Source organism: Oryctolagus cuniculus, chromosome 1 (assembly GCF_051225735.1).
Source record: "Oryctolagus cuniculus isolate XC-2025 breed Fujian yellow rabbit chromosome 1, ASM5122573v1, whole genome shotgun sequence".
In the NCBI taxonomy this organism is placed as follows: Eukaryota; Metazoa; Chordata; class Mammalia; order Lagomorpha; family Leporidae; genus Oryctolagus; species Oryctolagus cuniculus.
In genome coordinates this window covers 21,767,436-21,792,175 of record NC_142867.1, presented here as the reverse complement: position 1 = coordinate 21,792,175, position 24,740 = coordinate 21,767,436, and the positions used below count along the sequence as shown (strand labels likewise).

The window sequence follows — 24,740 nt, the reverse complement described above, 5'->3', positions numbered from 1 at the left end:
GGCCTGCTGGAGAGCATGCATTTGCTATAATCCTTGGAAAGGAGATGTCTGTCAGATTCATCTGGAGGAGTTTTCCTCACTTTGTGAAAGGGATGCGTAAAAGAGCCATACCAGCTCTGCCCTGAACATTTGTCTGCATGTGATGCTTGGGATGGCAATGATTCTCTTGAAATCCGGAAGGGAGCCAACCTGAGGGAAAACCAGAGGAAGGCAGAAAAATTCTAGATCATTTGTGACCTTGTTGAGCAAATGAACAAAGCAGAGCCAGGTCCTCGTCTTCATGAAGCTTAATTCTGACAGGGGCAGATGAGCACAGACAGCAAGCACATACACGTAAAATGCAAGTGTATTGAAGGTGGTACATGCAGTGGAATAAAACAAAGCAGAAAAGGGGGTGAAGGGTGCTAGGGCAGGGCTGGCTACATTTTTTTCAGAGTGATCAGGGATGGCATCACGGAGAAGGTATTATTCACTTAAGGATTCAAAAAAGACAAAGGCTGCAGAGAAAGAATGTTCCAATTAGGGGGAACGGTAAGTGCACATGTCCTGAGCCTATATGGAGGACATCCTGTGATGCAAGAACTGCTAGGGGCCACTGTGGCCAGAGTGGGAAAGCAGATGGGAGAGTAACTGCACTTGAGTCTGAGAAGTGTTAAGCTGTTGCCTAAGACTTCTGGCTCTTTTTCTGGGTGAGAGATACATGTTTGGGGATTTGTGAGGAGGGAAATGACATGATCTGACCTGTGTGTTTTATTTTTAAAGATTTTTTATTTATTTATTTGAAAGTTAGAGTTACACAGAGAGAAGAGAGGCAGAGAGAGAGAGAGAGAGAGAGAGAGAGAGAGAGAGAGAGAGGTCTTCCATCCGATGGTTCGCTCCCCATTTGGCCGCAACGGCCGGAGCTATGCCAATCCAAAGCCAGGAGCCAGGAGCTTCTTCTGGGTCTCCCATATGGGTACAGGGGCCCAAGGACTTGGGCCATCTTCCACTGCTTTCCCAGGCCACAGCAGAGAGATCGGAAGTGGAGCAGCCGGGTCTCGAACCGGTACCCATATGGGATGCCTGCGCTTCAGGCCAGGGCGTTAACCCGCTTCGCCACAGCACCGGCCCCGACCTGTGTTTTAAAAAAAGCAAAAGACAGGGGGCTGGTGCTGTGGCACAGTGGGTGAGGGCGCCACCTGCAATGCTGGCATCCCATATGGGCGCTGGTTCTAGTCCCTGCTGCTCCACTTCTGATCCTGCTCTCTGCCATGGCCTGGGAAAACAGTGGAAGATAGCCTAAGTCCATGGGCCCCTGTACTCTAGTGGGAGACCTGGAAGAGGTTCCTGGCTCCTGGCTTCTGATCAGTGCAGCTCTGGCTGTTGTAGTTATTTGGGGAGTGAACAAGATGGTGGAAGACCTCTCTCTTTCTCTTCCTCCCTCTCTCTCTCTTTCTCTCTCTCTACATCTGCCTTTCTGGAACTCTACCTTTCAAAAAAATAAATAAATCATTTTTTTAAAAAGTACTATTAAAAAAATCGAAAGACATGACCCCAATAGAGGCAGTTAAGAAAGGTTCTTAAGAAAAAACAAACAGTATTATTGGATTGGGACATGATTCCAAGTGTAAGTTGAAATTTTTTTTAAAGATTTATTTGTATTGATTTGAAAGACAGAGTTACAGAGAGAGGTAGAGCAAGAGAGGCAGAGAGGTGTTCCATTCGCTGGTTCACTCCCCAAATAGCCGCAACGGCCGGAGCTGAGCCGACCCAAAGCCCCACGAACCAGGAGCTTCCTCCGGGTCTCCCATGTGGGTGCAGGGGCCCAATGACTTGGGCCATCCTCCACTGCTTTCCCAGGCCATAGCAGAGAGCTGAATTGGAAGTGGAGCAGCCGGGACTTAAACCAGAGCCCATAAGGGATGCCAGCACTGTAGGCCAGGGCTTTAGCCCACTGCACTACAATGCCAGCCCCCAAATATTTTTATTATCTTGGAAAACTTGCACTAGGAACCATTTTACTTATCCAGAAAGAAAGAGAAAATTGTACTTGGGGCTTCACTGATTAATATCATTCTTTCCAAAAGTGTCATTGAATTTTTTTACAGCATATCTGTGTAAGATTGGACCATGTAAATGTCTTCACCACATCTGTGAGATATAAAATAGCAAATTTGATTTAGGACTTGTGAATTGGCTTTAAAATTACTAGGGGGCTGGTGTTGTGGTGAGTGGGTTAAGCTACCACCTGTGATGCTGGCATCCCAAATGAGTGTGGATTGGAGTCCTGGCTGCTCTTTGCTTTTAATCCAGCTGCTGCCAATGTACCTGGGAAGACAGCAGAAGATGGCCCAAGTGCTTGGGCCCCGACACCCACGTGAGAGACTGGATGGAGTTTCAGACTCCTGGCATTGGCCTGGCCCAGCCTTGGACTTTGAAACCATTGGGCAATTGATCCAGTAGATAAAAGATCTCTTTCTCCCTCTCTCTCCCTGTGTGTAACTCTGCCTTTCAAATAAATAAACAAATCTTTAAAATAAATAAATAAATAAAGTCACCAAAGAGAAATTTTTCTAAATGTCAGTACATGGTGCTAGTGTGGAAAAATACTTTGCTTTTCAAAACAAATAGGGAAATATATCTTATTTTATCTTTGAATAAAGGTTTACACTGATAAAAGATGCCCCTTTGGCCTTTTGTTTTCGGGCATTTTCCCCTTGTGAATCTGCGGCTCTAATAAAGTCAGTTTTCTCTGTTTACTGGTGGTAAATCTGTGAACCGTTTGTGGTAAGATATGTTGGCCCAGCTATTGTGAAATGATAGCTCTATATCTGGCTCTCCATTACATAAGCACATGTATAGCCCATTTGTATTGGAGCAGTAAGTATACTTTTAGCATCAGATGAGGTCTAGGTCAGTTCTTCTCTCCTGTTTATTCATGGATTTTTACCTACAGTCAATATGTTTCATTGAGTCTAAGAATCAAATCTCTCATGAACCAGCTCTTAAGTTTTAGACATAAATCCTTTCAGATCAAGAAAAGATACTTCCTATGAGGATTAATCCTACATACCCTGCAATGAGCTGACATTGACTTCCACTGAAGAAAGATTTATTTTTGGAAGCAGGATTTTTTAAATTAGTTCTTTGAATTCTCAGCAAGTTCTAGAGAACATCATTCCCAGCCTGCTGAACTTCACCAGGCCAAGGGAAAGTAGGGATGATTGAGGAGGGGAAGGGGTGTTAGCACTTACGGAGTGCCTTCTGTGTGCCAAGAGCTGTTATCTGAGCTTCGTGTCATAAGTTGAACGGTGTTACCTTCATTTTCACAAGAGGATGTGGAGGCTGAAAGAGGATGTGTGACTTGCTCAAAGTCATTTTGCAGATCAGTGTGGAAATGAAATTGGTGCCCATGTGTGAGTGACCTGAAAGCCCATGCTATCTCCTCCAAGGGCTGTCTAGTGAAGGCAGAAGGAAGCATTATACGTTACCACAGATGAGTTTTATTTCTCCAGGGTCTCATTTCTGAAGTTATTATTTCCGTCAGTTCTGTTTAGACCTTAATAGTCCTGTGTGAAGTAAAACACTGAGGTCTTTCTTGTGTCGCTGTATAGATTTATGGCTGTGCATTTTGTGTGGATTTTAAAATGTGTGACTATTAACTATTAACCAAGCAGTAAAATTACAATAAGATCACATTCACTTTTATTTCCATTTTAATAAGACAGGCTTTTTATTTTCATATATCACTCTTTATGATATTTTACATCCTAAAGACTTCTTCCTGAAATTATGGAACATCAATTTGCAATTAAACTCACAAAGCCAGTGATAGTTAAAGAGTATATAGCATTATGACATGAATCATGTTTTACTGTTTGTGTATAAGGGGCTAACAAGTAGTTATCAGGATTGATTTATAAAAAGAAAGCTGATTAAGGAACATTCAGCCAACCCTGTGACGACATTGGGATTGTGTTGGCTGAACTATTGTGTTGGCTCTATCTGATCTCTTCAAGACCTCAAGATGGCTTAAAATTTTCCTGGTCTAAATGCCATATCACATGGTAGCAGGGAGGAGTTTGAAAGGATAATGTTATCAAATGCTTTAATCCTGATTGCCATGTATTAATTTCCCATCTCTTCTCCTTTGTGTTTTTTTCCCCCTAGAAGAAAAATTCAAAGTGGAGACACGAACTATTGCTGTTGACTTTGCATCAGAAGATATTTATGACAAAATTGAAACAGGCTTGGCAGGTCTTGAAATTGGCGTTTTAGGTTTGTATTTTTGCCTCATTTATGGATTTTTCTTGCCTTTGTTATTTGACTTTCACAATGACTACATTTCTTCTTAGGTGTTCAGAGGTAAAATAACCATGAGAAGAAAATTGCTTTATTCCTGCTGTTGGTCATCAGGCGATATTAATGTATATGCATTTGGATCTTTATATTTTTCGTGATATATTGACTGCTGTAAAATTTGGTTATTTCCCTGCCTGCCTTATTTCCTGTTCTCTCTGTGTGCATTTAGATATAGTTACCTAGTAATAATCCTTTAAGGAGGGTGATGCCGAGCCGCATCCAGTGGAGGAAGCCAAGACTTAGGAAAGTGTTCTACTCCTGTTGGTTATTACTGCTCCCCTGAGAAGTCCTTTCAGTCATGTTTCCTCCCAGTTGCACCCTTCATGAAATTTTAATTTTGTAGATATGCTAGCATATATGTCTGTGCTTTATATTTATATAAAAAAAATCAGCCCCCCCCCCCCCATCAAATTTCATCCCTTGAGGGAGGCATGCCCCAGCTGAAATGCATCGATCAGAGATTTGCTTAAGGTCACATGAAGACTGAGTGGTGCAACTGGATTCAGTTTTTGCTTTGTTTTTTTTTCTAAATCTACTACTTTCTTGTTATGTGTCAGCACTCTTAATACAAAAAAAAGACACTTTTGCTAAGATACTGGAAGTATTTAATATTTTTATGGAGGGGCCAGCACTGTGGCATAGCAGGTAAAGCCACCACCTGCAGTGCTGGCATCCCATATGGGCACCAGTTCAAGTCCCGGCAGCTCCACTTCTGATCCAGCTCTGCTGTAGCCTGGGAAGGCAGTAGAAGATGGCCCAAGTCTTGCACCTATGTCGGAGACCTGGAAGAAGCTACTGGTTCCTGGCTTTGGATCAGTTCAGCTCCTATTGTTGCAGCCATCTGGGGAGTGAAGCAGTGGATGGAAGACCTCTCTCTGCCTCTGCCTCTCTGTAACTCTCTCCTTTAAATGAATGAATAAATCTTTATATGTGTGTGTGTGAGTGTGAGTGTGTGTGTGTGTGTGTGTGTGTGTATATATATATATATATATATATATATATATATATATATATATATATATAAAAGATTCACCAGAAGAGTTTTAAGGGGACAAAATAGGCTTGGTAAGTTTCCCACCATTTTATTAAAGATCTGTTTGTTTATTTCAAAGGCAGAGTAACAGAGAAGAGAGAGGGAGATCTTCCATCCTCTGGCCCTCTCCCTAGAAATATTTAGGAAGTAGATGAAGTTTGATTTGGTGAGAGTTTGCATGTGGAATGAAGAGAGAACCATGGATGACTTTCAGGTTTCAGACTTGAAATCTGTATCAATAGTGCCATTTACTAAAAAGGGGAATCCTTGAAGAGGAACCTTTTAAGGAAGGAGGGTCATTGAAATGTGGAGTTTTGCTGGGGTGTTCAAATGGGGTTGCTGAGAGTTCGATGTATGGATCTAGGTTTCAGTAGAGCTCAGCAGGAGATACAGTTTGGAGATTAGATATCTATGAGTAGAAATCTCACGGAAGCAATGAGACTAGAGATCATCCAAGGAGAATATAGAGAATGTAAAGAAAAAACTGAAAAGAGGACTTTTTTAAAAAAGATTTATTTGAAAGGCAGAGTTGCAGAGAGAGAGAGAGAAAGGTCTTTCATCCGCTGGTTCACAACGGCTACAACAGCCAGAGCTGTGCCAATCTGAAGTCAGAGCCAGGAGCTTCTTCTGGGTGTCCCACACAGATGCAGGGGCCCAAGGACTTGGCTCATCTAGTGATTTCCCAGGCCACAGCAGAGAGCTGGATTGGAAGTGGAGCAGCTGGGTCTCAAACTAGTGCCCATATGGGATGCCGGCACTGCAGGTGGCATTTTTACCCGCTATGCCATAGCACTGGCCCCAGAGGACTTTTTGGCCCCTCCCCCCTCTTTTTCATCAAAGTCTGCCTGGAGCATACAGCATGAAAGTTGGAGGTTTTTTTCCCCCTTTCACTAGTTAGGTAGTGGCCAATGGAAATAATTTGTGCCACAAATGTGATTTATACTTTTCTAGTAGTCACATTTTTTTCAAAACTAAAAAAGAAAAAGTCAATTTTAATGATGCATTTTATTTTAAATCACACTTCCAAAATATCATTTTAGCAAGTAAGCATTGTAAGGAATTATTGAAATATTTTGCATTGTTTTCATCCTGAGTCTTTAAGTCTAGTGTGTATTTTACATTTATAGCATATCTCAATTCAGACTAGCTACATTTTAGCAGCTGCTATATAGGACATCTCAGCTCTAGTTCATCTTGGCCATCTGTTATCCAAGGGCAATTTTCTAAGGTCTGGCAACATTCAGAGGCATTTCTGATTGCCGCTGCTTGGCGAGAGGAAGGTAGCTATACTGCCCCCTAGTGGACAAAGGTCAAGGATGCTGCTCAACATTCCATGCATTGAAGACAGTGTCTCACAGCTGTGCTGAGGCTGAGAAATCCTGCTTTGAAATTATATTGTCACTTAAGATTCCTGACTCAATACTTGTTGAAACATCCATACTTCAGTTTTGATTTCTAGTTGACTACAGAGTTGTAGCTAATGTATAATAGCACTTTCTCATACATTCTCTCATTGGCTGAGCCATAAATTTAGTTTTCTTCCTGTTCCACTACAAATCTCTGCTTAATCCTAAGATTTATGTAATTATTATCGACTTTTATTAGCAGATACCTACACTGATATTGCATTGTAATTTTAATTTACCATGTTTTTCATCATCATCATCATTATTGAAATTATTTGGAAAGCAAAGAAAGAGAGATAACTCTTCTGTTTGTTGGTTTACTCCCCAAATGCCCTCAAAAGCTGGTCCTGGGCTAGGCTGAAGCCAGGATCTGGCAACCCAATCTGGGTCTCCCACATGGGTTATAGGGACTCAAGTACTTCAGCCATCACTTGCTACTTCCCAGAAAGCACAGCAACAGGAAGCTGTAGCAGAAGCAGAGGCAAGACTCAAAGCTGGACACTCCAGTATGGTTTGCTGCCAATTTTATATTATTACTAGATCATATTTCTCTTTAAAGATTTATTTATTTATTTGAAAGGCAGAGTTACAGAAAGAGAGAGAGGGAGAGAGAGAATCTTCCATGAACTGGTTCACTCCCCAAATGGCTTCAATGGCTAGAGCTGGGCAGATCCAAAGCCAGGAACCAGGAGCTTCTTCCAGGTACCCAACATGGGTGCAGAGGCCAAGCACTTGGGCCATCTTCTACTGCTTTCCCAGGCCATAGCAAAGAGCTGGATGGAAGTGGAGCATCTAGGGTTCGAACCTGCACTTTTATGGGATGCCAGCACTGCAGGTGAAGGTTTTACCTGCTACACCACAGCACCAGCCTCACTTGATCATCTGCTAATCAATGCTAATCTTAGATCAATGCTAATCTTAGGGTTCTTTCTCTAGTGTGAGAATAACACTTTAGTCTGAGATTTACCTATTTTCTTTCTCTTATGATTACCTGGGCTTTTAGCCCCTTTACCTTCTTTTATTCTCTTTCTCATCCCCATCTGAATCTTATACCCCAGCCTCTGTCTTGTAAGGGTAAAATAATCTTATTTATTCTGATTCCTCCTTGGCTAAATGCAGGTCTCATTTTTTTAATGCCCCTTAAAATAGTCTATGTATAGACTGATATCTAGCAAGACCCAGAAATGCATAATAAGTCACAGGAAGAAATTTTTTTCTATTGAGTATTGATGAAACTAGTCATGATAAAAAGAAAAATAATCACCAGTGTACATTCCATTTGTTTGAATAATATTAAGGACCAAACCATACTCAGTGTTTAATAAAGAAAATGAATATTTTCAGAATTACAAAGGAAAATGTTAAAGCCCTTTGTCATGATAAGATAAGTGTAAAGAAAGCAGCAATGAATTGTGTCACTTTATACTGAAAGGTCACCATAACTTGATGCAACTCTATAAATGGTTAAGGTCGGGAAGTTGGATTCTTAGCTCTGTTATGTAAAAACAGCAACATCTGCTGTCTTCTTTATGACAAATGCCAAGAAATACACATTTCAGAAAGCTTATAAAACTCCAACTATTTGGAGAAAATGACGTCCTTACTGCTTTGAATAAGCAAACAATTGGTTAACAGAATGTGATTGCTGTAATGCTGACTTGATTCCTCAGGAGAGACTCTCCTGTGTGCTACAAATTGATTTGGAGGACTTTGTACAATGCATCTCAGAGAGGCGTAATTTACCAAGGCCAGAGGAACAGCCTTGGGTTTGAAATATGCCACAGATAATACTTATTTTCAAATTCCACTACTATGGTTTTCTTTAACTTTTTTTTTAAAAGTTAGATTCTTTATTCTAGAAGGAGAAAAAAAGGTCCTCTTGTGAAAATATAGTTACTTAATTTGTGATTCATTTTAAAAGGAAATGAACCATAGCTCTATTCAAGTTTTTAATGCATCCTAGACAAAAATTTTCGTATGCCAAGTTCTCTCAAAGTCCTTTCCACCTAAAGTGTCTGGTTTATGTAAGTTGTAGAATCAAGACAATTAATTGGTACAGAATGACCTATGTGACCACGCTGGCTCAGTGTGTTCAGAACTTTCGTCATCTGTTGACTCTTTTAGTTCTATCCACATGCAATGTCCATAATTTGGAGAAGCCTTGTTTTAATAGCAACCACATATGGGACAGTAGAGGTCAGCAAGAATAGACCATATTATGTTCTTTTTTTCCATGACCTTTATAAGCATATCCTTGCTCTACTAATGTATTTGGTGAGTTTTAATTTGTATTGGGGGTGGGGCAGCATTCCCATTCACTGGCCCACTCTCCAAATATCACAAGGGCCTGGGAACCAAAGCTAGGAACCGAAAGCTCAATCTAAGTATCCAGTTTGCTTGAGCCATCACCTCTGCCCCCCAGGGTCTACATTAGTAGAAAGCAGGAATCAGGAGCAGGAGCTGGGAGTCCAGGCACTCTGATATGGGATGCAGGTGTCTTAACCAGTGGTTTTACTGCTGGCCCAAGTGCCTGCCTAGTGAAATATTTTTTAATTTGTGTCCGTCCCTTCTCCTCAGCTGAATGCAAACTTTGTTCTTCCTGCTCATGCAACCACTTCCCCTTAGGATTGGGGGAAGCATTTTTGTTCCATTTTTCTCCCCTAAAACCTAGTTTTTCCCAGAAAGGTAGTTTGAGCAGAGTTTGGATCAGTCAGCTCTGTCTCTACAGTGCTTGAGTTTTCTAAATTTCTTAACCAAAGACCTGGGTGTATTATTAGTTACTTAGGAAAAGGGCTGGTTAGCTTCCACATGGCCAACTCCTAGGTAATTGGGTCGGGATTCAGAGATGACTTCCTTATAGCTCATACCCCCAAGGGATCAAAGGAAAGGACTAAACGGTCCTGGGAGAAGAACTGGGGGCTGCAGTAAGTGTGCTGAGGAAGGCCTTTCTGGGACAACTTGGAAGGGAGGGAAGTTGAATGCACTAGGAAGTGATGCAGCTTCCCAGTGCCAGCTGATTAAGGAACCTTCCTTCACTGGAGGTTTGGAAATATAAAAACTACAGCTTTAGGCCGGCACCGTGGCTCACTAGGCTAATCCTCCGCCTTGCGGCGCCGGCACCCCGGGTTCTAGTCCCGGTCGGGGCACCGGATTCTGTCCCGGTTGCCCCTCTTCCAGGCCAGCCCTCTGCTGTGGCCAGGGAGTGCAGTGGAGGATGGCCCAAGTGCTTGGGCCCTGCACCCCATGGGAGACCAGGAGAAGCACCTGGCTCCTGCCATCGGATTAGCGCGGTGCGCCGGCCGCAGCGCGCTGGCCGCGGCGGCCATTGGAGAGTGAACCAACGGCAAAGGAAGACCTTTCTCTCTGTCTCTCTCTCTCACTGTCCACTCTGCCTGTCAAAAAAACAAAACAAAACAAAACAACAACAACAAAAAAAACACTACAGCTTTTCTCCTTGCTAGTCTCCGGGACTTTGGAAAATAGTTTAATAGTTTTATATGGCTTTCTTTTGGAATGTGGCACCTACCACTTACATCTTCTTGCGATTAGAATATTAAGTTTATTTACCTGTCTACTTCTTGCTGGATCAATTGCCCTGAGAGAATGGCTATTTCAGTTAGTGAAAGACTTGGAAAAATCGTTTTGAATGGAGGATAGGCTTAAATAGGAAATTATAGTAGTAAGATTGGTGATCACTGGGGTACTGAGATGGGGAAGAGCAAAAAGGCAGCAGATAGTTGGTTGAAAGTACATGAAGGATAAATTTCAAGTACTTGGAAATAACCTCTTTTGCTTTTACACCCTTTTTACTGACAAGAAACAGACTTGCCCAACATTTGCCAACTGGTAATTAGCAACTTACAGGTTCTGACTTGAGCAACCGATATCATTTCCGTAAGACAGGAAACTGCAGATTGGGAGTAAATTCTGCAGAGACAACAAGTGCCTTCACTTGGCTGTTGAAGTGATGAGAAATCCAAGTGGAGATTCAAGGAGACAGTTGGATCATTGGACATGAATGCCATTCTTGCCTGGGAGGAAGCCTTCTTTGTGTTGAATGAGGCCGAAGCCTTGTATTGCTGAATACGTACCTGGGTGTTGTGGGGTTTTTTTGCTTGCCTTTTTTTTTTTTTTAAATATTCCAGGAGACTCATCAGGAACATTATCAGACTAAGTAGAGTGCCTCGTAGTTGCATTAGTTGTGTTGACTGAGATTGGATTTCTAAAGTGAGCATAACTTTTAGAATTCAAATTTATTTTCTTTCACTTGAAAACCACTAATGGTATTAATTAACTTCAGCTAAAAACTGGATAATTAGCTCTGTGATTTCAGAAGTGTAAATAGAACCGTAAGTCGTGAAACTGATAAATGCTTCTCCTGCTAGCTAACACTTAGCTACTAACCTTGTGTCATCTTTCTTTCCTCATCCCCTCTTCTAATTTTATGTATGACAAATCTTACCTAGTTTTGTAGTGAAGGTCATGTAGCAAATTATAATTAAACAGTGGAAGAGAGATGTTCAGTTGTATCACTTCTGACTCAATGTTTCAATTTCTGATGAAAAGCACTGCAAAGTTTAAGCCTTGTAAACTCTCTTTTATTTGGAAATTGCTACTCACAAGTGTATGAAAACTGTAAAGCTTGCAAAATGTTTTACATAGTGTTCCAAATATCCTCTGTCAGAGTATGAACATGTGCTAGCTCCAGCAATATGTGAACGAGGCGAGCAGGAATTTTCTCTGCGTCATCTTCCACTCTCTCACTATAGACGATAAGAGTAGATCTACTTGAATGAAATAAAGAGGGTAGAGGAGCAAGGAGGTAAATTTAGTCAGCATCAACAGCTATTCTGCTTGTCTTGTAGAAGCATTTCCCCACTCTGTTGCTGATCAGACTTGTATATAATAAAATGCTAATTCAATAAATTCTTGAATAAATGACCGCACAGTGGGGCCGGCATTGTGGTGTAGCAGGTTAAACCTCTGCCTGTGATGTTGGCATCCCATATGGGTGCTTGCTCAAGACCCTGCTGCTTCACTCCCAACCCAGCTCCCTGCTAATGCGCCTGGGAAAGCACTGGAAGATGGCCCAGGTGCTTGGGCCCCTGCACCCACATGGGAGACCTAGAAGAACTCTGGGCTCCTAGCTTAAGCCTGGCCCAGCCCCAACTGTAGGGGCCATTTGGGGAGTTAACCAAAGGGGATGGAAGATCTCTCTGTCTCTCCTCCTCTCTGTAACTCTACCTTTCAAATAAATCTTTTTTTTTTTTTTTTTCAAATGACCACACAGCAATCACAACTTTTTCTCCTTTTATTTACATGTTAAAATGATCCAGGCACTAAACTGGAGATTTTATGCCTACGTTCTCATTCAGTTCTTAAGTTATCATCTCTGTTTCCTATGTAGGGACAGTAAGGAAACTGAGGCTTGCCGAGTAGAATCCCTTGCCTCTTGTCAAATACTGAGCGCTGAGTCTGAAGTGGCAGTATGGTTTTCAAGGCAGTATTTAATAATGAACTCTAAGTGACAGAACTACACTCATGTATGTAACTGCAAATGTAACTGAAATGTAGACTGAATTTTTCTATTTGAAACAAGGAGAAAGAAATAGAGGGGAATATTTTGTACTGTTTGATATATATTGTCATTAGGCAAAATATTTTAAAACTACCCTAATGTGTTATATTTCTGATGATCCTGGGTAAAGAAGCAAGTTGGTGGTGCTCTATGTGGGGTTATCCATGTCTGGCAATAATATTTGTCCAAAAGCATTTTTTTTCCACTCATTTGTTGTCGTTTGCTCCTGCCTCATGCCCAACGCAGATCCACTTAATTTTCTATTGCCCTCACTGCAGCTGGTTTAGAAGGAAGAGAAATCTTGTGTATTTTTTAATGTACTATATAATTTATAAGAGCACTTATATAACATTCTGGATTCCTCTGTGGATTTTTCTGAGTCTTTCAAAGGCCTCACTTATGCTGACATTAGTGTTTCCTGAAGTGTTCGGGCTGGGGTCCTGCACAGAGCAAAGCTCCCAGCCCGTTCTGTTCTTCCCGGTGAGGACCAGCTGTGAGGATCACTCCTCTGCCCACCACCACCTTCTCTGTGCACTTCCTTTGTCCTTGTTCTTGGTCCTGTTCTGTCTGCCTCTTGTCATCTGTTGAGCTCTTCCCAGTCTTAGAACTCCAGCGAAGAATACGCATTTGGCTTGGTGATTTAGGTGCTGCTCGGGATGCCTTGCCCAGTATTGGAGTTGCTGGGTTTGAGTCCTGGCTCTGCTCTAGATTCCAGTTTCTTTTCTTTTTTAAAAAATAAGGGTTTTTGTTGTTGTTGTTGTTAATTTGACAGAGTGACACAGAGAGAGACAAAGAAAGAGATCTCCCATCCTTTGGTTTACTCCCCAAATGGCTGCAAGCACCAGAAGCCAGGAGCCTAGAACTCCATCTGAGGCTCCCACATGGGTGGCAGGTGCCCAAGCACTTGGGCCATCCTCTGCAGCCTTCCCAGGCCCATTCACAGGAAACTGGATCAGAAGCAGAGCAGCCGGGACTCCGGTATGAGATGCTGGTGTCACCAGTGGTGGCTTAGCTTGCTGCATCACAGTCCTGGCCTCCAGCTTCTTTTCAATGTGCAACAGCTGATGGCCCAAGTAGTTGGGTTCCTACCACCCCTGTGGGAGAACCAGGTTCAGTTCCTGGCTCCTGGCTTTGGCCTTTTCCAGTCCCAGCTGTTGCGGGCATTTGAAGAGTGAACAAGTACATAGGATATTTCTCTGTGCCTGTCTCTTTCTGCTTTTCAAATAAATCACATTTTTAAAAAGAAAGAAAAGAGAATATTGTTTATTTTTTTAAAAAATCTATTAAAGAACTGCAGTGAGAAGCTGATGGGAAAGGTTTTTTATTGTTCAAGGTCCTTTTGTGCTCTGTTGTGATTAGAAATGGAAATTCTTAGGTTACAAAGGTGCCTTTTATTTTCTCAAAGACGTGGTATGTTCCACACATAAAAGGGTTTTGTGAATCACTTCGAAAAAATTTAAATATCTCTGGTGCTTCACTTTATGAAATCAAGAATACGCACCAATAAATGTATTTAATGCTAATTTAAGATACTGCCATTTTAGGGGCCACTGTTGTTGGCATAGTGGGTAAACTGCTGGCTTCCCCATATGGGCGCTGCTCTGCTTCCAACCCAGCTCCCTGCTGTTGTGCCCAGGAAAGCAGCAGAGGATGGCCCAAGTTGTTGGGTCCCTGTACCCACATGGGACCCAGAAGAAGCTCCTGGCTCCTTTTGGCCTGGCCCAGCCTGGCTGTTGTGGCCATTTGCAGAATGAACCAATGGATGAAAGCTTTCTCTCTCTGCATTGCCCTCTTTGTAATTCTGCCTTTCAAATAAATAAATAAATCTTTAAAAAAAAAAAAAAGATGATGAATGGAAGAATCAGAGTGAATCTGTAGATAAATTTTTTTTAAAGATACTACCATTTTAAAAGGGATTTTCAATTGTCTTAGTAATGTTACTGACAATTTGTAGCATTTTTTGGTTTTGTGAATCCTATAATGAATCCTGAAATATACAGGGATGGCGTTGCGTGCACCATGCTTAATAAGATTAAATTATAATGGGAATATTTCCATCCTTCACTTCTACCCAAAGCCTGTTTTCTTCCTTTGGCAATTCACTGGAAGCGTTCTCCCTGCTCTGTTTGGTTATTGCTGCCACCTAATGTCTAAAAATGAATTTGCAGGGGTTTCCCTTTTCCACAGGATTCCCACTGTTCCATAGTCTTCTAGATTAAACTGTTTGGAGAGCAGAGAAGTTCAAATTTTCTCTTTGAAGGTTCAGTCATTGCCACTGCTGAAATAAACTGACAATGGACAGACTAACAGGAGAAAAGGCATATGAATTCATTAACCTGCACATGTGCACAGCAGCAATAAAAAGCAGGAAATTTAAGAGTCAGATGGTTGAAGCTTAAATACCCTCTCCCCAGGAGAGAGGGAAGCAGGTGATGTAGACAGTTTCAGAGGGGGCAGTAAATGTAAATGATCTTTGTGGAAGGTGAATGGGCGCAAGTGACCTGGGCCAAGATTCCTCTGCACTCTAGGTGTGGTGTTTGATTTGTCAGTCTCTTCCTCTATGATGCAGTTTAATCTTCCTCGGTTAATGAAATTTCAGTAAGAAGATTGAAGGCAATTGTGTTCCTCTTTGGTGGATCTGGTCTTTAAGTAGATAAGGAAACTTCAGAGAAAAACCTCATCTAGCATCTGCTGATCCTCAAGTGCCTTTAATTTAAAATAATCAGCAGACCAAGGCGCCATATTTTGCTGTATCGTTTCCCGAGCCCCAACAAGAGTAGCAGCTGTTTATCTCCATACTCTTGGGTGAGGGCTCTCTGGAAGATTATGGGTAGCATACATTCCATGAGCAAAAGGATAATACAGCAAGAAGGATTTTAGGAATCCTAATCCCTCCTATAGGACAAATTGCCTGTGTGACCTTGGCATTTACCTCCTCGTCAACAGTTGGACCTGATGCTCTAAAAGGCCTGCCCCAGCTTTGACATTTTTAATTGTATGTTCTTTTGTTTATAAAAGCACAGCTCTTTACATGACGCTCTTTCTTTGGGCTCAAGTTCTCAGCATTGAATGTGTTTTCTTAGAGGTTTTCTTTGCTTATTTAGCAGAGACAGATCTGAGACCCACCATTGTTAAGGTAGCCTTAAACACTTCTCCACTTGCTTGGTTGTTCGTATTTCCTTAGCTCAACTTTGTGCTTGTGGTACATGTTAAGATTGCAAGTCTACCTTGCTGCTTGCAAAGTTTCCCTATCTTTTAAAAAAAAATATGGATTTTCAAAGATTTATAATTTGGGGCTGACGTTGTGGCACAGCGTTTTAAGCTATTGCCTGTGGCGCTGACATCTCATATGAGCCCCAGTTCTAATCCCAGCTGCTGGATGCTCCACTTCCAATCCGGCTCCCTGCTCATGTTCACCTGGCAAAGCATCAGAAGATGGCCCACGTACTTGGGCCCCCGTAACTCAGGTGGGAGACCCGAATGCAATTCTAGGCTCCTGGCTTCCACCTGACCTAGTCCCAATCATTGTGGGTATTTGGAGAGTGAATCAGTAGGTGGAAGATCTCTTTACTTTCTCTTTCTCTGTAACTTTGCCCTTCAACTAAATAAATAAATGAATATTTTTTAAAAATAAAAGATTTATAATCATACTGTTTGATTTTCTTTATCATTTGGAAATAATGGCATTAATATTTCCGTGAGCTAGATGGAACTCTGAAGAAAGAAAAACCTCCAGCTATGGAAGGGTGAAGGGAGATGGAATTTGCTATACGTACTGGGTTTTTTAAAAATCCTGAGGAATATTACAATTTGGCAAAAATCTTTACTTGAGGATTCTGTTATTGTAAATTGACTTTGTAAAGAATATTTCTTTGATGCGTAGCATTTTAACAGATTTTTTGGGTATTGCCTTTTCTCTTAGTCACATTCCAAATAAATTACTCATCCTTTCTCATTCTTTAGGGGTTAAAGTCAAGTCAGGTGAACACAAAGTGATATCTTACTTTTGACTTATTGTTAACAGAGCTTTCATAGCATTGACTTGTAGGACCTGTGGTGGGTGGAGACCCACCGAATAAATAAACATGAACTTGGGTCCACTGTTACTGTGTTAGACACTCTCCCTATTCTGATAAGCAGTTTGCTTTGGTACTATCCTTAGCTCACGTATTTTCAGACTAGATTCAAGACATTCTAGTCAATTCAGCAAGTAAAACCTTAAGACTTGTGGACTCTAGATGACCAGCTTATAGCAAAATATAGGGACTTTGTTGAGTTCCTTTGAGTTACTAATTTTGTTAACCTGTTAGAAAAGTTACCGTTACGACTATCAGGCTGTCTCACACAGTTCCTTAGAAGCTTTAGCAGACTGGTGAGAATTTTATAATCTTTTGCGACTGAAAGCTTTCCTTAATACTTCCCAGTGTTAGTAAGCATTGCTATTGGACTTCTGTTTATTATCCAGCTATTGCTGTTGCTTTTTTCTGAATTGAATATTGGAGGAGGGCAAAGGACAGCTTTAGCATAGGGTTGAGAGCGTGACCTGGAGAGTGGGACCTCCTGAGTTTGTGTCTCAGCCTGCTTGGCTCTAGGATCTTGGGCAAATTATTTAACCTCAATAAACTTCAGTTTCCTCATGTATAAACAGGAGATAATAGGAACTACCTAATACTAGGACAACCTAAGGGGATTGTTGTGATGGATAAATGCAGTTAGCTAGGTAGATACATAGATAATCGATTTCTTGAGTTTTTTTTTGTTGTTGTTGTTGTTAAAATAAATTTCAAAGCATTTTGTTTTTTGATTCCTGCAAAGTTTCTTGCTATCATTGTTTCTGTTTTTGACTTTCCCAGGCTAGGGAAAGTCACAAGATATCTGAGTACTGAAATGAGACACCTAATTACACATCAGTTTATTAATATCTTGTTGATGGTCTTGTTGCCCCAATCATGAGTTAGGTGATTGGAAAGGGGGATACAAGAAAGCCAAGACATGACCTCTGCCTTACACGAATGGTTTGTCACAGAGGTGTGTATTTTCACCCATGGTCTTGGCCCCACAGGAAAAGCCTTCCCTCGCCTCCCAGGGGCAGTCAGGCTCCCGAGGAACAGGCGTCCTGGCACTCTGCACGTTTCATTCTTTTTGTCGGGTGCCCTTCCCTTCCTACTAGATGGTGAACTCCATCAGGCCAGAAACTTTCTGTTTTCTTTCTGCTTTTTCTAATTTCTAGCACATGTCTGGCCCTTAAAAGTGTATGGCAAATATTTGTTGAGTGATTAAATGAGCTCCCATTTTAGAGATGAGCAAACTGACACCAGTATCGTATGTGATTTCTCCCAGGTCACACATTTCCTGAGACAGCTATAATTAGAACTCAGCTTTCAAATCTGCTAACTATAGTAGTCTCTGATCTTTATATTGCACTGTGAAATTAAGATCTAAAGAAAGATTAACCAATTTCTACAAATAGCTGTATTACAGGGGTGAACACGTAGACCTCACGGGGCTGTGGAAAGTGAGGGCTGTGTATATGGCCTTTTGTCAGGGCTTTCCAGAAAAGTAGGTCCAGACAGGAGGACTTAAGTGAAGGAAAATACATTTGAACTGGACTTTTAAGGATGGATAGATCTTTTTTTGGATAGGTGTGAGAAAAGTCACTTTAACCACAAACAGTATTTCACCTAATTAAATCATTCTAGTTTTGATATCTTTAATTTCATTATTTCTGTAAGGCTTTAAAATACATGTTAATTGGCTGATGACCTTGTCTTATTTCAGTGAACAACGTGGGAATGTCATATGAGTATCCTGAATACTTTTTGGACATCCCTGACTTGGACAATGTAAGTCTTTCTTCATCTGTTATAACAAAAATAAAATAATAAAAAAAATAATAAAAGCATGCTGGTAAAATGATTTGGACTGCAAGCACCAGAACCCAGCTGCCTGGGTCTTCTGTTTACTGAATTACCCGGGGATCCGCCTTAAGCAAGCCTGTCTCAGTTTCCTCGCCCGCAAGAAACGTAGCTCCATAGGGATGGTACAAGGAATGAATGAGAAAATACTTATAACCTCGTTTATATGGTGCCAAATTCAATAATAGCTCTAGTTTTCCTGTGGTTATTTTTATTATGTCAAATCAGCTGTGTTTTAAATATTAAGATTCTAAAAATAAATTTAAAAGTCATAATGTATTTATAGACAGCAACATTCGATTCAGGTAACGCAGCTCTGCCAGAATGAAAGCCGCATCCTTGCCACATGCATAATCCTTGAATGAAAACTAGGAAAGCGCATCACTGAAGGACTGTGTCAGTTTTTAAAAATTATCAAATCATTGAAAATTTCTATTCTTCCTGTTAGTTTTATTTTAGATCGACTGAGTCTTTTCACCTCCAGCTTTTACTTGGGCATATATCTTGTATTTTGCATATAAGCATAAATTGTACTTTTGTTAGAAAAATACTATAATGCCTACAGTAAAATAAAATTTGCTTCTTTACTCCAGTGCCTGTCATTTTCCAGATCTCTGAGTGTCTGGGGAAGTTGTCAGGGTGTCTCTGGATTATCTAAGTGTGTGTTTAACATGGTCACTTCCATGATCACATATACATATAATTATCAAATTTTTTTGCAGACCATCAAGAAACTGATAAATATTAATGTTCTTTCTGTTTGTAAGGTAAGCATTTTCTTTACAAATATTTCACCCTTTTTTGAGTTCTTTCTACTTAAAAACAAAAATATATAACGTAGTCAGTTTGTTCACTCACTTCTTGTTTCAGTGTATTTTAGAGGAAAGTGCTCCATTTACTTATATCTAAAGGAACTAAAAAGAACTGGACACCAAACAGGTGTCTGTAGTATTTTGCTTTTTAACAACTGAATAGCAACTGAACAGTTACTAACTGCCCTCTGCCCACAAACACTATGGTAGGCACTGGGGATACAGATACTAACTTGGGCTAATGATAGATTTTTACAAAGATTTCATCTACATGCTATTCATCCCTAATCAATTATTTGCACTTTGTCTCCCCAACGATGCCTTTAAGTTGAGGAATTAATTGTTGTCGTAAAGCAGTGCGTGGGGAGAATGAGATTATGAAATAATAAGAGTGATTTTTGTTAACCATACATAACCAGCCTAGGCTAGATTTGTCACTTGTACATGCAAACAGAAGACAATGCAATGACTGTCTCCCCAAAGGAAGGATAGCTAACAAATGTGAACAGCTCAATACCATTTTTTAAGGCAGAAACTGTAAAAAGATGTCATTCCTTGATTACACATACCACCTCGATGAAAAATACTGCCTGAGGCAGAATTCCCAAGGGAGATGTCGGAGCCTCTAAATGTGAGCATCCTTACGGAAGGGTAAATCCATTTTTGATAACTTAAATATACTCTTATTTATTTAAGGAAGTAAAAAATATTTAACTCAAAACCAGTAGAACTGGCCTAATAAATAGAAATAGGAACTTGCTTATTTTCACTCTATGGCACAAAGTCATGGTCTTTTTCTCTATCAAGGAAGTTTGAAGACAATTTCTCCTTGTGTCCTTGGAGAAACTATAATCCTTACAAGGTAGTTTCAAGTCCAGGAACCCAGTGATCTTATGCCTACCCAACTTTGCACGTGTGGCTATGACTCTTCCTGTGTAACACATGTGTCGTTTAAGATTATTCATTCAATTTAAAAGCATCACTTATTTATTTGAAAGGCAGAGGGACACAGACAGATCTCTGCCCACTGGTTCATTTCCCAGTTGTCTGCAACAGTTGAGGCTGGGTGAGGCTGGAGCCAGGAGTCCAGAACTCCATCTGAGTCTCCCACATGGGTGGCAGGGACCTAAGGATGTCTCCTGCCATCATCCGGTGCTGCACATTCAGATTCCTAGGGTGTAGGTTAGCAGGAAGCTAGAATGGAAGGCCGAGCTGGGACCTGAACCCAAGGACCCCAATGTGGGATGTGGGTATCTTAACTGCTGTACCACACGTCTGCCCTTCATTCAGTTTTTAAAAGACACGTAACATTTTGTATTTTATTGCTTAAAGAAACATAAATGAATTATTGAAAAATGATAAATATTTTTATAAAGTAAATAGCCACTCCTGTTATTTCTCCTTTGTTTTATAGGCCAAATTTTTTTCTCACATAAGATTCAGTCTAAGTGAGGTTAAGTAACAAGGGAAATTGTGGGTAGATTTGGAGCAAGACCAACTTGCACAAAATTGATACTTTTAAAACATGGTTAATATGAATACATCTGTGTAGTTTAAAGGTATTCTCCTTAGCATATTTCTAAAAATGCAATCATCCTTTAATCATCATATAAGCCTTCAAGTTAATTAAATAACTTTATCATTTACTAGGTATATTGGACCTAGTGCAAATTACTTAACCTCTGTGCTTCGGTTTTTCATCTATAAATTGATTCTCTTTCACTGACAGAGTTGTGGGAATTAAACAAGGGAGCACACATGGACCTCTTACAAGAGTACCCACCTCATAGCAAGTGTTCTGAAACTGTTCTCTTGTTGCTAAACTCAGAGCTGATGATGGGAAATATGTGCAACCATCGCTTATTTTTGTAGCAAGCAGAGCTTTTTATCAGAATTAATATCTCTTCTAATGTTATCATTTTTTATTTTTTGGCTTTTCCTTTTGAAATGAGTGATGGGGGACCAGCATTGTGGCATAGCAGATAAAAACCACTGCCTACATTGCTGGCATCCCTAATGGGTGCTGGTTTGAGTCCTGGCTGCTCCACTTCCAATCCAGCTCCCTGCTAGTGTGCCTGGGAAAGCAGCAGAAGATGACCCAAAACACTGGGCCCCTACACCCACGTGGGAGATTTGGAAGAAGTTCCTGGCTTCTGGGTTCGGACAGGGCCATTTGGGGAGTGAACTAGCGGATTGTAGAACTTTCTCTCTTTCCCTCTATCTCTCTGTAAACTCTACCTTTCAAATAAATGAATACATCTTAACAACAACAACAAAAAGATTGATACGTACTATTTTCTGGTATACTTGGCCAAGTTCTTGAAAACAAAGACTGTTAAAGAGTGAACATGTGTTTCATAATATAATTCATGATATGTTCACATGTTTAAATTTTAATTTCTAGGATTGTTAGCCTATTAATTTATTAATTAGAATTATTTTTATAGAATTGTTCCTTTTTAATGAGCTAGAGATTAATCTCCCAATCATTTTAACTTCTCGGTCAGATAAACTATGAACTGTTTTTACTCTAGATACACTGATATTTTCTCTTAAAACATCCTGCTTGTCTACCATTCATAGTGTAAAACCTTGGCCTCCAGTATCTCCCAGAACGTGCATGTTGGGCTAGCACTCTGCAGAATACTAATGATAAAAGGCCAAGGTCGTGCCCTTAATCTGTGAGGCCCAGTCGGCTTGCTGGGCTCCATGGCCACAGACTGCATTCTCCACACACCCTCTGAGCACAGATCAGCCTGTTTGGGGGTGATCACACCATGTCCTTGCTTGAAGACAGAATGATGTGGAGGACAGGAGATGTGAATAAAATAGCACAGATGCAGCAGCACTATAAAGTAACTTTTAGTTTTTTTTTTTTTAATTTTTTGATAGGCAGAGTTAGACAGTGAGAGAGAGAGAGAGACAGAGAGAAAGGTCTTCCTTTTTCCATTGGTTCACCCCCCCAAGTGGCTGCTACGGCTGGTGTGCTGCAGCCGGAGTGCTGCGCCAATCTGAAGCCAGGAGCCAGGTGCTTCTTCCTGGTCTCCCATGTGGGTACAAGACCCAAGGACCTGGGCCATCCTCCACTGCACTCCTGGGCCACAGCAGAGAGCTGGACTGGAAGAGGGGCAACCGGGACAGGATTGGCGCCCCGACCAGGACTAGAACCTGGGGTGCCAGTGCCACAGGTGGAGGATTAGCCTAGTGAGCTGTGGCGCAGGCCCAGGTTTTTTTTTTTTTTTTTTTTTTTTTTTTTTTTTTTATCTTTTATTTAATGAATATAAATTTCCAAAGTACGACTCATGTGTTACAATGGCTTCCCCCCCATACCGTCCCTCCCACCCACAACCCTCCCCTTTCCCACTCCCTCTCCCCTTTCATTCACATCAAGATTCATTTTCGATTATCTTAATATACAGAAGATCAGCTTAGTATACCTTAAGTAAGTATTTCAACAGTTTGCTCCCACACAGAAACATAAAGTGAAAAATAATAGATGATTTTTAAACAATGGTGAAACAAAAATGAGGCATTGTTCCTACCACCTTGATAAATTGTAGAGTGCTTCTCCCCCCTTTCATTCTTCTACATCTTGTCTTTTCTTTCACATTGGCATTTTTTTTCCCTTATTTTTGACAGGCAGAGTAGACAGTGAGAGAGAGACAGAGAGAAAGGTCTTCCTTTGCCGTTGGTTCACCCTCCAATGGCCGCCGCGGCCGGCGCACTGCAGCCAGCGCACTACACTGATCTGAAGGCAGGAGCCAGGTGCTTCTCCTGGTCTCCCATGAGGTGCAGGGCCCAAGCACTTGGGCCATCCTCCACTGCACTCCCAGGCCACAGAGAGAGCTGGCCTGGAAGAAGGGCAACCGGGACAGAATCCGGCGCCCCGACCGGGACTAGAACCCGGTGTGCCGGCGCCGCAAGGCGGAGGATTAGCCTATTGAGCCACGGCGCCGGCCTAAAATAAAGATTTATTTGTTTATTTGAAAGACAGAATTAGAGAGGGGGAGAGCCAGGGAGAGAAAAAGATCCTCCATCCACTGGTTCACTCCCCAAAGTCCACAATGACTAGGACTGGTCCAGAAGCCTGGAACTTCATCTGTGTCTCCTATGTGGGTGCAGGGGCCCAAGCACTTGGGCCATCCTGTACTGCTTTTCCCAGCACACTATCAGAGAGCTGGATTGGAAGTGCAGCAGCTGGGAAAAACCAGTGCTCATATGGGATGTTGGTGTTTTAAGTGGTGGCTTAACCTGCTGCACCATGATGCCGGCCCCCAAGTTTTTGGTTTTGTTTTTGTAAACCAAATTCTATTTAAAGATCATTAAGGAAGTTTGCTATTTAAAATTCTTCTCCATAAATCGAGACAATCATCCCTTAATTAATCTTTACTATAAATCTGAATTTTTCTGTCCATTTATGGTGTACACTTATAACGCACATCACAAAACAATTTGAAACTCTTGATTTATGGAGAGGCCATTGTGTTGTGGCATAGCAGGTAAAGCCACCACCTGTGATGCCAGCATCCCATATCAGAGCACCGATTTGAATCCTGGCTGCTCTGCTTCCAGCTTCCTGCTATGTACTTGGGAAGTCAGTGGAAGATAGGTGAAGTGTTTAGGCCCTTACCACCCATGTGGGAGACCCAGATGGAGCTCCTGGCTCCTGGCTTCAGTTTGGCTCAGCCCTGACTTTTGAGGCCATCTGGGGAAGAAACCAGCAGATGAAAGTTCTGTCTCTCTGTCTCTCCTTCTCTCTCTCTAACTCTACTTTCAAATAAATTTAAAAAAATTTTTTTAAAAAGCATGATTTATGGAATTGGTCAGTCTTGGAATTAATACCATCGGGAAGACAGCCAATTAGTTTTGGTTCTGCTATAGGCAGGACTGGTGTAGTTATCATCTCTGTGGTGTAGCTGACTAGTGACGGTTCAGGTGTGAAAGCGGCTTGAGCAGAAAGTGAGTGATGTGCAGTGGCTGAGCAGGCAGCAAGAAGGGGGTCAGGGCCTGATTGAGCAGGAACTTGCGTGCTGTGCTCTACTGTATAGAGAGCCATAGAAAGTCTTCACGTAGAAGTAAGGTGTGATCTGACCTCTGTTTTAGAAGGTCAGTTGTGGCAGAGTGACATGGCACTATGTGTTTCAGAGTCTGTGTGTTTGTATCATTTATGCTCAGAAAAAGACATTCACCTTGATGAAATTTTGTGTGTGCTGCTCGCAGGTTCAGGGCTCTTTGGCACTGCTGTGATTTGCCCTATATATATTGCCATGAATTGCATGTTTTATTCTCTACTTGATGCGTTAGGTTGTTGGAGCCAGAGCCACATTTTCAGTAGCAATGACTGTGTGGAGCCCCAGAGTAACTTAAAAGAAGAACAGAATGTGTCTGATTACAGGATCTTGGAAGGTTTTATGGTGGCTGGACATGAAGGGAACTAGGGCATAGGTGTCTGCAGCCTTGATCCCACACTAAATTTACTGAAAAAGGCTTATATCAGGAAAAGAACAGTTCTTTTCCCCATAAATGTTGGTCCAGATCTTCTCTCCTCATGATGGGGGCTGGCTGACTGAGGAGTATACCAGGAGTGACTTTGGACTTATGCCTCTAATTCACAGGCATTAGCTGGGGGAGAGCCCAGCATCTTGTTGGAAGTCC

General features: G+C 41.4%; 1 protein-coding gene across 1 annotated transcript in view; it reads left to right on the top strand.

The window, feature by feature from the left end:
• HSD17B12 (hydroxysteroid 17-beta dehydrogenase 12) overlaps positions 1-24,740 on the top strand; it is a 200,029-nt gene that overhangs the window by 120,895 nt on the left and 54,394 nt on the right. The window contains exons 4-6 of the mRNA XM_002709065.6: positions 4,150-4,257; positions 18,137-18,201; positions 18,996-19,040. Of these exons, the coding sequence (XP_002709111.2) occupies positions 4,150-4,257; positions 18,137-18,201; positions 18,996-19,040 (218 nt within the window). The remainder of the gene's footprint in view (positions 1-4,149; positions 4,258-18,136; positions 18,202-18,995; positions 19,041-24,740) is intronic.